The 13,656-nt window shown below is 40.9% G+C and overlaps 1 protein-coding gene across 1 annotated transcript in view; it reads right to left on the bottom strand.

The window, feature by feature from the left end:
- Positions 1 to 3,084: 3,084 nt before the first annotated feature.
- Positions 3,085 to 13,656, bottom strand: part of sh3bgrl (SH3 domain binding glutamate-rich protein like) — a 28,673-nt gene continuing 18,101 nt past the window's right edge. The window contains exon 2 of the mRNA XM_061901768.1: positions 3,085 to 3,309. Coding sequence (XP_061757752.1) covers positions 3,100 to 3,309 — 210 coding nt within the window. The 3' untranslated portion in view covers positions 3,085 to 3,099. The remainder of the gene's footprint in view (positions 3,310 to 13,656) is intronic.

Here is a 13,656-nt window from a genome sequence, read left to right on the forward strand (position 1 = left end):
CCGGCTTCCAGCGCCCCTTACAAAAAAAGATGAGATACAGGTAAACAAGGGGGGGAGAAAAAAATAGAAGATTAAAATAAAATAAAAAAATCGGTCTTAGCCTGGGCCCTGGAGAGGGGGTGCAGACTGAGGCCAAGGGAAAAAAGAAAAAAAAAATGTATGTATTATGTATGTAATGTAGTAAAAAAATGTCAACGTTATGGCCACATCCTTCTACTATAAAGGTGAGAGGCATGATCTATGATCAAGCATTAACTTTATCTAACTTACCTCTCGCTAGTGTCCGAAGGAGCAGTGTTAGGCCCCATTTACATCCGGGATAAATTCAACCTAACATTATCCGTATCCACACACAACAATGCCACCATTTAAGAACCCCACCCCTCCGTCCGCCGATGCAACGCGAACTAATACGCATGCACGGAAAATGCGAACGTCAAAGTCACATCCAGTGTTGCTTTGTGTGCATGTTCTTAAATGTAACTTATCTGAAAAATATCCAGTGTTGTGGTATTTCAATTAATTGGAATCCAGTCTGCTGTGGGACCCTATTGTAGTGAATCACACCTGAGCCATCATAAATTAATCAAATCTTTATTGGACACATACACAATGTGATAAAGAACAATCATACTAGGGATCTAGATATCTGGTCAGGACACTCCTCACTCTTTTGCCTTTACCTTCATTGTCCATTCGTTTTATGTGACTTTATATACTCTGGACCTAGACGTTGAGTCCGCGACATACATGGTGGACAATAACTGATACAGTCAGTTTTGCCAGTCCAAAAGCATTTGCCGTTTTCCGTAGTTAGTCTTCCCTCGACGGCCAGGTAATACAAAGCACACGCGACCTTTTTTTATCATATCCACAGGAGCTTGCGTTCTCGTTGTCTCTCTTTCGACAAATGGATGAAGTTTTACGCTAAGTAGAATCACAGCTGCCCTCGACATTCAAATGTTTTCGTGCGGTCTGAAAAGTGTTGTATCTGAAATAGCTGCAATGGCTTCCTCTTTAAGGTATTCATGTGTGATTTCCACAAGAGTCTGTACATGTAGTAGAAGGAGAAACACGGGCATGTATGGATGACTCGCCTCCTTCTTTCCAGTGATTAACTCCAAGTTACGAAACCGCTTCATTATTAAGCTGGCTGTGGCGTGTTGTTTCTGACGTCATTTCCTGTGTGGGCGTGGTCTTTCAGGCTTCACTTCCTCGCCGAACTCAGTTTGCAAACGATCAATGAGTCCATACAAAGCTAAGTGCCGGAGATTCAAGAAATACATGGCGCACAAAACATTTGTCCGAGTAAGGGGACCTTAAACGCTGGCTTAATGTGGCTGAAACGGGGCTAAGGCTAAATAATTATTTGTTTAAAGGAGAACATTATCACAATTTCAGAAGGGTTAAAACCAATAAAAATCAGTTCCCAGTGGCTTATTTTATTTTTCGAAGTTTTTTTCAAAATTTTACCCATCATGGAATATCCCCAAAAAAGGCTTTAAAGTGCCTGATTTTTGCTATCTGTAAATCCACCCGTCCATTTTCCTGTGACGTCACTGCGCGACGCCAATACAAACAAACATGGCGGGTAATACAGCAAGGTATAGCGACATTAGCTCGGATTCAGACTCGGATTTCAGCGGCTTCAGCGATTCAACAGATTACGCATGTATTGAAATGGATGGTTGGAGTGTGGAGGCAGATAGCGAAAACGAAATTGAAGAAGAAACTGAAGCTATTGAGCGAATAGCTATTGAAGCTATTCGCTCAATAGCTGTAGCTGTAGCTATAGCTATTGAAGCTATTCGGCGATCGCCTTCCAACCAACGATTGCATCTTTTGACCACTGGAGCAACTTAAATCCGTCGATTGGTAAGTGTTTGTTTGGCATTAAATGTGGGTGGAGGGAAAGGCTGGATGCAAATATAGCTACAAATGTACATACAGCTAGCTTAAATAGAATGTTAGCATCGATTAGCTGGCAGTCATGCCGTGACCAAATATGTCTGATTAGCACATAAGTCAATAACATCAACAAAACTCACCTTTGTGATTTCGTTGACTTTATCGTTGGAAATGCATCTGCTTTGAGTGTCGCAGGATATCCACACATCTCTGTCGTAGCATCGCTATCGTTGGTAAAATGTGCAGAACAAACGAGGGACTTTCGCATCTTTTGACACTGGTGCAACTTGAATCCGTCGATTGGTATGTGTTTGTTTGGCATTAAATGTGGGTGGAGGGAAAGGCTGGAGGCAAATATAGCTATAAATGAGGCATAACGATGCAATATGTACATTTAGCTAGCCTAAATAGCATGTTAGCATTGATTAGCATTCCGTGCTAATCGATGCACACTCCACGTAAGTCAACTTGAATCCGTCCCTGATCGTGTTATTACACCCTCCGACAACACACCGACGAGGCATGATGTCTCCAAAGTATGGAAAACAGTCGAAAAAACTGAAAATAACAGAGCTAATTTGACTTGGTGTGTGTAATGTGTTTGAGAAAATGGCAGATTGCTTCCCGTTGTAACGCCACGGATGAAAGGTCATCGCTCCGACAGCGAACAATTGAAAGGCGTTTAAATCGCCAAATTCAACCTTTCAGAGTTCGGAAATCGGTTAAAAAAACATGTTTTTTTCTGCAACATCAAGGTATATATTGACGCTTACATAGGTCTGGTGATAATGTTCCCCTTTAAGAGGTTAAACAACTAAGTGTAGACATGGCCTTAGTGTCTCTGTGGGTAAGGCGCTTTTTTATTATGCCAGAAAAGTAGTTCCTCCGTATTAGCACTTGCAATAGCGATGTCATTCCAGCTCGGTGAATAAAGGTCATGTTTTTAGAGGGCTTTATAGGCAGAATAGATGACACCCCATTATCTGCATTGTAAGCCACCTCTTGCTAGATTGTTTTCACTATTTAGACTGCACATAAAACAGAGAGACGTATGTGTTCTTATCCCACATAGGGATTGTGAATGATGGGTAAAATTTCAAGAAAAGTTGAAGCTCAGTGAGATAATACAATAATGCATTATTATGAAATGCAGTGACGAATTCCTACCTGAAAAATTGTAAAATTGTCATTTTAGAGCAAGAACTTGTGTCTCACCCCGCAGTATTTGTTCTCATTGAACACTTGTGGAGGGAGAGGGTTCCCCGTGGCCGGACGCGACTCCTCCGGAACGTTCTCTCTCATCCATTTCCGGTTAGCCTCGTTGGCGGCGATGTCACACTCCTCAAACTCGATCTTATTGGCTCTCAGGAAGCCCATCACGTCCTGCTGCTGCTTTTTAATCTAGGAGTGGGAGGGAGAGGAAGTTGTCAGTTAGTCATATGTCAACAGCCAGGGAGTCGTTTGAGGAAACAGATGAGCGTGGCTTCACCCAACTGTCGATTTGGCTGTGGGCAAACTTCCTCTTTGCTGGGACAAATCACAAAAGACGTATTGCATACTGTTACTAAGTAACTATCTATTTGGTGTGAAGTCGCTGTGTTGAAGTACAGAGTTATCAAATATCTAACCAGATGAGTATATTAAGCTTTATTGCTTGTTGCTTATTTTTGTGAGTAGATCAGACTTTTTATATACTTTCAGAAAATATACAAAAATGATACAAAAATGGTATCTTGGTCTCAGTCAATAGTTAATAAATTATTCAGTCCAGTAGTTGAAGCACCTGACTTTTGTGCAGGGATCTTGCATTCTGGGAAACTCGAATCCTTTTATTGACTTGATTTCTTACGAGTTACTCACTGAAATGAATCTGGTACTCATACATACATAGTCATTCTGTGCATACACGGAAACTTGCAAATGCGCAACACAGAAGCCCCATTCTTTACCGCTATGACGGTTTTCGTATACCCCACTCTTCATAGAACTCTGTTTTCAACTAAATATGTTACCAAAAGTTTGCCCCGGTTTTCGTCTAGAGTCTCAGACTGGTGTATGAATGAATTAGAGATGTCTGATAATATCGGATTGCCGATATTATCGGCCGATAAATGCTTTAAAATATAATATCGGAAATTATCGGTATCGGTTTCAAAATGATCGGTATCGGTTTCAAAAAGTAAAATTCATGACTTTTTAAAACGCTGCTGTGTACACGGACGTAGGGAGAAGTACAGAGCGCCAATAAACCTTAAAGGCACTGCCTTTGCGTGCCGGCCCAATCACATAATATCTACGGCTTTTCACACACACAAGTGAATGCAAGGCATACTTGATCAACAGCCATAACTTACACTGTTACAAATATGCGCCACACTGTGAAACCACAACGAACAAGAATGACAAACACATTTTGGGAGAACATCCGCACAGTAATACAACATAAAACACAACAGAACAAACACCCAGAACCGCTTGCAGCACTAACTCTTCCGGGACGCTACAATATACACCCACCCCCCGCTATCCACTATCCATCCCCCCAACCCCGCCCACCTCAACCTCCTCATTCTCTCCCAAATTCCAAGCTGCTGTTTTGAGGCATGTTAAATAAAAATAATGCACTTTGTGACTTCAATAAAAAAATATGGCAGTGCCATGTTGGCATTTTTTTCCATAACTTGAGTTGATTTATTTTGGAAAACCATGTTACATTGTTTAATGCATCCAGCGGGGCATTACAACAAAAATAGGCACAATAATGTGTTAATTCCAGGACTGTACATATATCGGTATCGGTTGATATCGGTATCGGTAATTAAGAGTTGGACAATATCGGAATATCGGATATCGGCAAAAAAGCCATTATCGGACATTTCTAGAATGAATGTTTGGTGGTGATATTTTGTACAAAATGGCCGCCATGTGTCCGCCAGTCTACCGCTATAGATACAAATGTAGCTTACCTCATTTATATAAATACGAATGGGTCTAACTGTAAAGCTGATTGGGATATTTTTAAAGTGTTCTTTCTTTATCCATAATCATGTTGAAAGCAGCTAATATGTTCCCATGTGTACACTTTGTTTTTTATTAACTTATGATCGTTAGTAAACTCTGTGTTTCACCTTGAAGGCTGGAATATCTACCCGGAGTATAATGTACTCCCTTTTTAGAACAAAATGGATGTATCCCTTTCTGGGTGGGAGGGGCTCTTTTCATACTAAATAAGCTGACTCCTCCCGTTAGAATTTTAGACCTCTTCTTGATGCTGTTACTACAGTATCTATCGCATTGTAAGGGCTGGTCTCCTAAAACTTTAGTAAAACTTGGTAGTATGGCTATTCCATCTCGGTGGTCCTTCTCAGTCAACATACATGTCATCCGAAAGAACTTGGGAGTGACCAGTGTGTTCTATTCCCTGAGAGGATGACTGGTCAGACGCAACAGGATACAGAGAGGTGCAATATAAAATCCATCCATCTATCCATCCATCCATCCATCCATTTCCTACCACTTGTCCCTTTCAGGGTTGTGGTGGGTGCTGGAGCCAATGAAAGCCATTATTATTGTTATAATAATTAATATCAGTATATTATCAGTTATCGTATGGCTGAGGATGGGTAACAAATACATTTGAATCGATATGGCACCAATTTCCGGTAGCTTGGAATCTAAATCAGTACTCAATGGTACCAATTTTCGGTATTTCTTTATATGTCAATACATGTTATTTTGTTAATGACCTACTCAGTGGCCTAGTGGTTAGAGTGTCCGCCCTGAGATCAGTAGGTTGGGAGTCATACCAAAGACTATAGAAAAATTGGACCCATTACCTCCCTGCTTGGCACTCAGCATCAAGGGTTAGAATTGGCGGTTAAATCACCATAAATGATTCCCGGGCGCGGCACCGCTGCTGCCCGCTGCTGCCCGCTGCTGCCCTCACCTCCCAGGGGGTGAACAAGGGGATGGGTCAGATGCAAAGGACAAATTTCACCACACCTAGTGTGTTTTACTCTATTTTCTATTTAATATTCAACAGGGAGCTGATAATTATTACTGTTATATATTGTTTTCTTACACTACTGAGTCTCATTTGCAACTGTTATGTAGTAGACTGAGCATGGAGTTGCAATTCCAAGACATTAGATGGCAGTAGTGTATATACTATGGTGTGTTGCCTTGTCATGAATTGACTGTAGTCTTTTGTACGCCCCAAAAAGTGGTTAAACTGTAAGTATTGTATTAATTACATATCAGGTGTTTGATTGTAACAAGCCTCTTAGTTGTAGTTTTCATTCATTCAATGGTCTCTTTGCCCACATATCATTCCGTGGAACAGGTGCTCAGACTAAGAAGCCCAGTCTTGTAGTGTTATTAATAGTCCATGTGTGTCAAACTGTGTCTTTATTATAAAATGTATTTGTGTTTGCTCTAAACTCCTCCATCTGTAGGTCATTCTCTACCAGCAATGGTGCCTATCTTTAACATCATCACTGTTTGACTTAGTCGTTCTTTGGTTTTCAGGAATTAGCTTGTCCGGTTTGAGTCACGATATTGACCATTTGTTTCATCCTACGTCATGTTCCAAAAACCAAGAAGTAGTCGTCCATCGAGCAAACACATGATGTTGTAGTCCCATCCACTTGTATAATTTTAATGGAATATGTGGTGGCTGTCGATGACTAAAACCCATGTCATACATTAGCAAGGATGGGTACTGAACTTGGTACTCTTATGTAGATACCAACCTGAGTCCAACAGTGCTAATGGGTACCGTAGATTCTAACTGTGCCATATTTTGATACATTTGTTTCACGGGACTTTACGTTAGGTCGCAGCCTCTAGCTAATGTTACAATTTTACATGCCAACAAAGCAAAAAGAAGGCGTTCAAAAGCACAGTAATGCTCAACTTGTGAGGGACTCGCATGACTACAATTATAGTGACCCCAAAGATGCAGGAACAGGAGAACGGATAACAGGTAGGGTGAGTTTTAATCTCATTAAACAGAAAGTGAAGCAGTCGTGCATATAATAGTAACAAACAGCTCGAGACAGGCATAAACAGAGACAAGATGATTAGCACCAGGTGTGGACCGGCTACCAATCTACACCAGGTGAGGGAAGAACCACAGTGCTCAGCGGGACGAACAGGAAATGGAAACAAAATAAGAGCACTGATGGGAAGTAAATACAAAACAAGGAAACAAACAGAAATGAAGTGACAGATCGTCACACAACTTTTACAAATGTGCTAGCTCAATGCGAACTTACATTTGATGTGTGATTGATATACTACCAATTAGCATTACCAAATTTTGGGGGTGATTTCAACACTTTCAAATCTGGTGATGAAAACTACAACTAAGATGCACAACAGCTGGTGTTTAATAAGTACAATATTAACAGGTTAAACACTTTTTAAGGCGCAACAAAAAATGGCAAAATCAACTTAAAGGGTCACATGATTTTTTTGTACATTTAAAACCATTGATTGTGGTCTACTTAACATGTTGACGCATGGTTATTTGCTCAAAATTGTGCTTGGATTATATTTTACAGACCATCTTCAAGTCGATTCCTGATCATCTTTTCAGGATGTGCCATTTTGTGGCCCGTCTTATTTACGTGCCTCCACTTCGACCACATGTTTTCCCCGTCAGACATGTTGTGAATTTTAACGCTTCTATATGGAGTTTACTGACAGATATAAGTTGGGACTATGCGACACTTGGTAGTATAAATGGCAACAGCGGAAGATGAATGCGCATGTACGAGCCAGTCTTCTGCAAAACAAGATTAGATTAGATAGATTGGACAGTACTTTATTTATTCCGTCAGGAGAGTTCCTTCAGGAAAATTACAATTTTCAGCACAATCCCATTCAAGATCAAACAAACATTACAGGGAGACAGAAAAGGATCGCTGACGGGTCTGCCGGCTTCCAGCGCCCCTTACAAAAAATCTCCACATAGGGAGATTTCGGCTGACGTCACACTTGGGGGAAAAAGCGTTTGGAGGAAGTATGAAGGAAGGCAGGATTGTTTTATAAATATCCCTGACATGCCTCCGTGGTTTGTTTTCAAATTGTTGGGACTTATGCAGATCCCAAATACACGAAAACAGATACCAATAGGTAAGAAAAGTTGGGTTTGCATAAAAGGTGCCCTTATAGGGCACTCACTCGCTGGTTTTTGGGGGCGGGCCCATCGACGTCAGCGAATCAGGAAGTGAACTGATTGAACTTGCATCTGCGTGAGCCTATTTTTCTCTGTTATAGCCCATTATTATATTCATTATTGCACTGTCCAATCTTATTGTGATGTTGCGCTATTGTTTAGGGGTTTTTTTGCATTGTTTTTTTTCTGTATGCATGTGATGCATCAACACATCACTGACGATCAGTATTATGGATGTCTTTATTGCACCGTCTGCTCAACATATGATGAATAGACTTTTATTATTCTATAATGGCGATGTAGCGATCTCATTCAAATTGCATTATTATTGTTATTAGTAGCACATGGGGGAGGGTACACAGACAGAAAGAGACATGAGTGGTTGGCAAACACGCTGTCAGCTATTGAGACTGTGAATATAATTAGCTGTCAATAAAGGCTGCAGTTTGTCAAGTCAAAGTGAACATATCGTTCATTGTTTTTAAAATTGTAGAATTAATGCTGTTACTTCTAAATTTCTGCAGCATTAACTTTGGCAGGTGTTATTAAATGGGATTACATGTTACTGTAGTGTGTGCGAGTCTGTTCGCAAGAACCTTATGACAGTTGACAGATGGAGCAAGACTCGTGGAGTTGCCAATCATGGGCAATTTCTCTATATATGCGCTGTGTGATGAGCAAACCAAATGCATTGTGAGGTTCTGCACATATGCACTATGACAGATGAATCAAGTATATCGAGTGGGGGCGAACTATAACGTGCAGAAACCATGTGCGAGCTTTTGCACATGCATTCTGTGATTGGTGAATCAAGTGAATCCATTCACTTCGGTAAGTGACTCGTCAGTACCCGAGTGAGTAAAAATAATCATATTTACATACTTGCCAACCCTCCCGGATTTTCCGGGAGACTCCCGAAATTCAGCGCCTCTCCCAAAAACCTCCCGGAAGACATTTTCTCCCGAAATTCAGCCGGAGCTGGAAGCCACGCCCCCTACAGCTCCATGTGGACATGAGTGGGGACAGCCCGTTTTCACGTCCGCTTTCCTGTTATATAAACAGCTTGCCTGCCCAATCACGTTACAACATCTACGGATATTAATAAAAACTGCACACACAAGGAGACAAAGCAGAAGAACAAGGAAGTTACAGCCATGGTGACGCCTTCTGTAATAGAGTGATTTTATGTTGTCTGTTGCCATCTCCTGGTGAATGTTAGCTATAGCGTTATGGGGTTGCTTTTTGATTGGCCAACGATTTACGTGGTGTTGTGCACCTGACGGCAAGTGACTCCCGCCACTACGCAAATGGCAGAACAAAGGTTACTCAAATAGTGAAAGGTAGGTGTTGTTTTTTGTTTGTTTTTTAGTAACCAGCAAGCACAGTACAGTTAGTAGAACAACTGTGTTTTTATTACTGTGTATTTGATCGGTGCCATCTGAAATTCAACTATTTATTTTATTTATATATATAATAAAATAAATATATATATAGCTAGAATTCACTGAAAGTCAAGTATTCATACATATGTATATATATATATATATTTATATATAAATGTATGTATATATATGAAATATATATGAAATACTCGAGTTGGTGAATTATACTCCTCCCCTCTTAACCACGCCCCCAGCAAAAACCACGCCCCCAACCACGCCTCCGTCCCACCCCAGACCAAGTTCCTCCACCCCCCACCTCCCGAAATCGGAGGTCTCAAGGTTGGCAAGTATGTCATATTTACCATCACTAATCCAAAGTCTCCAATAAAATACAATATAGTACGGTACTTGCAATTACTTATGAGACACAGAAGTGCAAGAATAAAAGATAACTGGATAGCACAGCTCATTGTTGAATACAAATATTTTTGTTTTTAAACGATCAATATTTATTTGAACATTTCAACACACACAAAAGTGCCAAAAATCGATACATATATCGATTCCAAGCAGTGGGGACTGCCGGTTTTTAGGAAAGGGAAGCTCAATACCCTACACCCTAAACAAGAGTACAGTCTCCAATACCAGATAAAATATATAAAGATGCTAGATTTTACCAAGAAAACTTCACTTCAGGATTGTAAAATTCATTAATCCAACGACTGTCTAGTTTGGCTGCAGTGGAAAAACCCACTCTATGCTCTCTCATCAAAGTCCGCTTTCCTTCCATTCATTTTCTACCGCTTGTCCCTTTCGGGGTCGTTAACACTGTTTAATCCACAGTGACGCTGCCACAATGAATGAGAAGAAAGTTGCCTCAGCTTTTGCGGAAGTAGCTAATTCTGAATAAAAGTTAAATGCATTTTTGCGAATATTTAGTCAATGAAATGTAAACACATAAGTGCATATCAATCAATCAATCAATGTTTATTTATATAGCCCTAAATCACAAGTGTCTCAAAGGGCTGCACAAACCAAGGAAAACTCACACCCAGTGGGCAAGGAGAACTCACACCCAGTGGGACATCGGTGACAATGATGACTATGAGAAACCTTGGAGAGGACCAAATATGTGGGCAAATCCCCCCCCCACTAGGGGACCGAAAGCAATGGACGTTGAACGGGTCTAACATGATACATTGAAAGTTCAATCCATAATGGATCCAACACAGCCGCGAGAGTTCAGTCCAAAGCAGATCCAAAACAGCAGCGAGAGTCCCGTCCACAGGAAACCATCCCAAGCGGAGTCGGATCAGCAGCGTAGAGATGTCCCCAACCGATACACAGGCGAGCATACCTCGACACATTATTATTTTTTTTTACATTTTAGGGGAAGCTGAGCTTCTCTTGTAGTCTTAGAGCAGGGGTAGGGAACCTATGGCTCTAGAGCCAGATGTGGCTCTTTTGATGACTGCATCTGGCTCTCAGATAAATCTTAGCTGACATTGCTTAACACAATAAGTAATGAATAATTCCGCTGGTAATCAGTGTTAAAAATAATGTTCAAAATATAAAACATTCTCATGCATTTTAATCCATCAATCCGTTTTCTACCGCACCTGTTCAAGAAGTCGTATTAATGGTAAGAAGTATTTGATTTATTATTGCTTAGCTTCAGAATAACATTGTTATTAAAAAGAATAAGAGTCTTATTATACTCTAAAAATGTTGGTATTACTTAAAAATGTGTTAAAAAATATCATATGGCTCTCACAGAAATACATTTTAAAATATTTGGTTTCATGGCTCTCTCAGCCAAAAAGGTTCCCGACCCCTGTCTTAGAGCAATCGCCACTGATTCCCAGGTACCGGGAATCGATTCAAATGTGAAAGGTACCCATCCGAGATGGTATTTCATAACATTGCATCTTGTTGTGTGGATTTTTTTTTTCGTTTCAGGAATATAATAGGTGCCTCTGACTAGAAATAGATAAAAGGGTGTGTTGTGCTGCATCTTAACCCCGCCTCTTTCTATGTGCCCGTGTGTTTGTGTGCATTGTCCAATAGGACTCTGATGGGCGCGAGTCAGAGTGAGGATGGCCCTACAAGGCCAGACGGAAATAAGAGCTCCTCTGGGTCTCGAAAGGAGGTAACCAGTCAGACACGAGCCAAATATGGCCTTTTGCGAGTAGACACAAACAAGTACGCCGTAAGCTGCACACTAACGCACACCTGGTACCAAACTGAGCCAAATTTATGACACAACGGCAGTTCATATTATCATGCCTCTCCCATTATTTAATCTTGAAACATTTAGATAAAAAGGTACTCTCCTTGGAACAACGTGACAGCGGCTTGGAACTACCAGAAACACACAGTCCTCTCTCTTGAGGAACAACGTTTACATCCTCTCTTTAACCAGACTTGCATTGTAACTGGTTAAGCATAAAATTCTCTATTTTGATCTACTGGAATAAAAAGGTTTTTTTTTTAAATCAAAATTCAATGTAATACTAATAAAACCAACAAGAAGGTTTTGGGAGTGGTAATAAACAACTCCTCTCAGCTCTTACTGCTGTTTATCTTCTTGTCCTTATCTATCTAACAGTACGCCAGGACACAAGCTGCTGTGTTGATTCTAACTATACGAATGCTCGAGTGCAGAATCAAGAGTCAGCTTTACTGGTTTCAGTTCCACAATCTGCATTCCCTCTCACAATTTGGTGAAATAGCTTGTCCATGCATGCAAATAACACTGTGATCGGCCTGGTGCAAAAACAGCAGACTCATTGTTTGACTAAAAATGGATCAGGTGTTTCTAATACGCGGAGAATGAAAACTGCTGATGCAGGTCATTCCCCACATGGCACCATATTTTTTTCCACACTTTTTGTACAAATCCACCTACATCCAGAGATAAAAAGAAAAAGAAAAAGAAAAACAACAACCATGAGTAAAAAGTCTCTAAGCAGTGAAATAAAAATGATTATAATGACCTTTGCCCCCACCTGCAGAGACTTCAATCCTTTATCATCTGTTTGGCTCGACCAGAAACAATACCTGATTGTTTGAGAAAGATTACAACAGAAGTGAGCTGTAAGGAAGCAACAAGGGACATAAACTTTGCATGAGACCTTGGACCTAAGATCCATTGGGCATTTTGGGCCACATATCCTTTAAAGGCCTACTGAAATGAGATTTTCTTATTTAAACGGGGATAGCAGGTTCGTTCTGTGTGTCGTACTTAAATGATAAATAAATGGGTTGTACTTGTATAGCGATTTTCTACCTTCAAGGTAATCAAAGCGCTTTGACACTACTTCTACATTTACCCATTCACACAAACATTCACACACTGATGGAGGGAGCTGCCATGCAAGGCGCTAACCAGCACCCATCAGGAGCAAGGGTGAATTGTCTTGCTCAGGACACAACGGCTGTGACGAGGTTGGTACTAGGTGGGATTTGAACCAGGGACCATCAGGTTGCGCACGGCCAGTCTGCCACTGCGCCACACCGTCGGCCCTACAACGTGGAGATACATACTTGATCATTTCGCGATATTGCCATATTTTTGCCGAAAGGATTTAGTAGAGAACATCGACGATAAAGTTCGCAACTTTTGGTCGCTAATAAAAAAGCATTGCCTGTACCGGAAGTAGCAGACGATGTGCGCGTGACGTCACGGGTTGTAGGGCTTCTCACATCCCCACATTGTTTATAATCATAGCCACCAGCAGCAAGAGCGATTCGGACCGATAATGCGACGATTCCCCATTAATTTGAGCGAGGATGAAAGATTCCTGGATGAGGAAAGTTAGAGTGAAAAAATAGAAAAAAAAGGGGGAAAAAAGAAAAGAAAAAAAGGCGATGGCAGTGGGAGCGATTCAGATGTTATTAGACACATTTACTAGGATAATTCTGGAAAATCCCTTATATGCTTAGTGTTACTAGTGTTTTAATGAGATTATAAAGTCATTCCTGAAAGTCGGAGGGCTGGGGTGACTGCCATTGTCTCTGAAGGAAGCCATATGGAGGAGCCAAGAAAGTCACAGCTGCCTTTTTGACAGCTGCTGCAGGAGGACGCAAACTCCGCTCAAGTCTGCGGTTAGAGCCGACTTAATATCACAATTTTCTCATCCAAAAACTTGCTGGTTGACACGTGGTAGAGAAACATGTTCGCTT

Source organism: Nerophis ophidion, linkage group LG05 (assembly GCF_033978795.1).
Source record: "Nerophis ophidion isolate RoL-2023_Sa linkage group LG05, RoL_Noph_v1.0, whole genome shotgun sequence".
NCBI classification, from domain to species: Eukaryota; Metazoa; Chordata; class Actinopteri; order Syngnathiformes; family Syngnathidae; genus Nerophis; species Nerophis ophidion.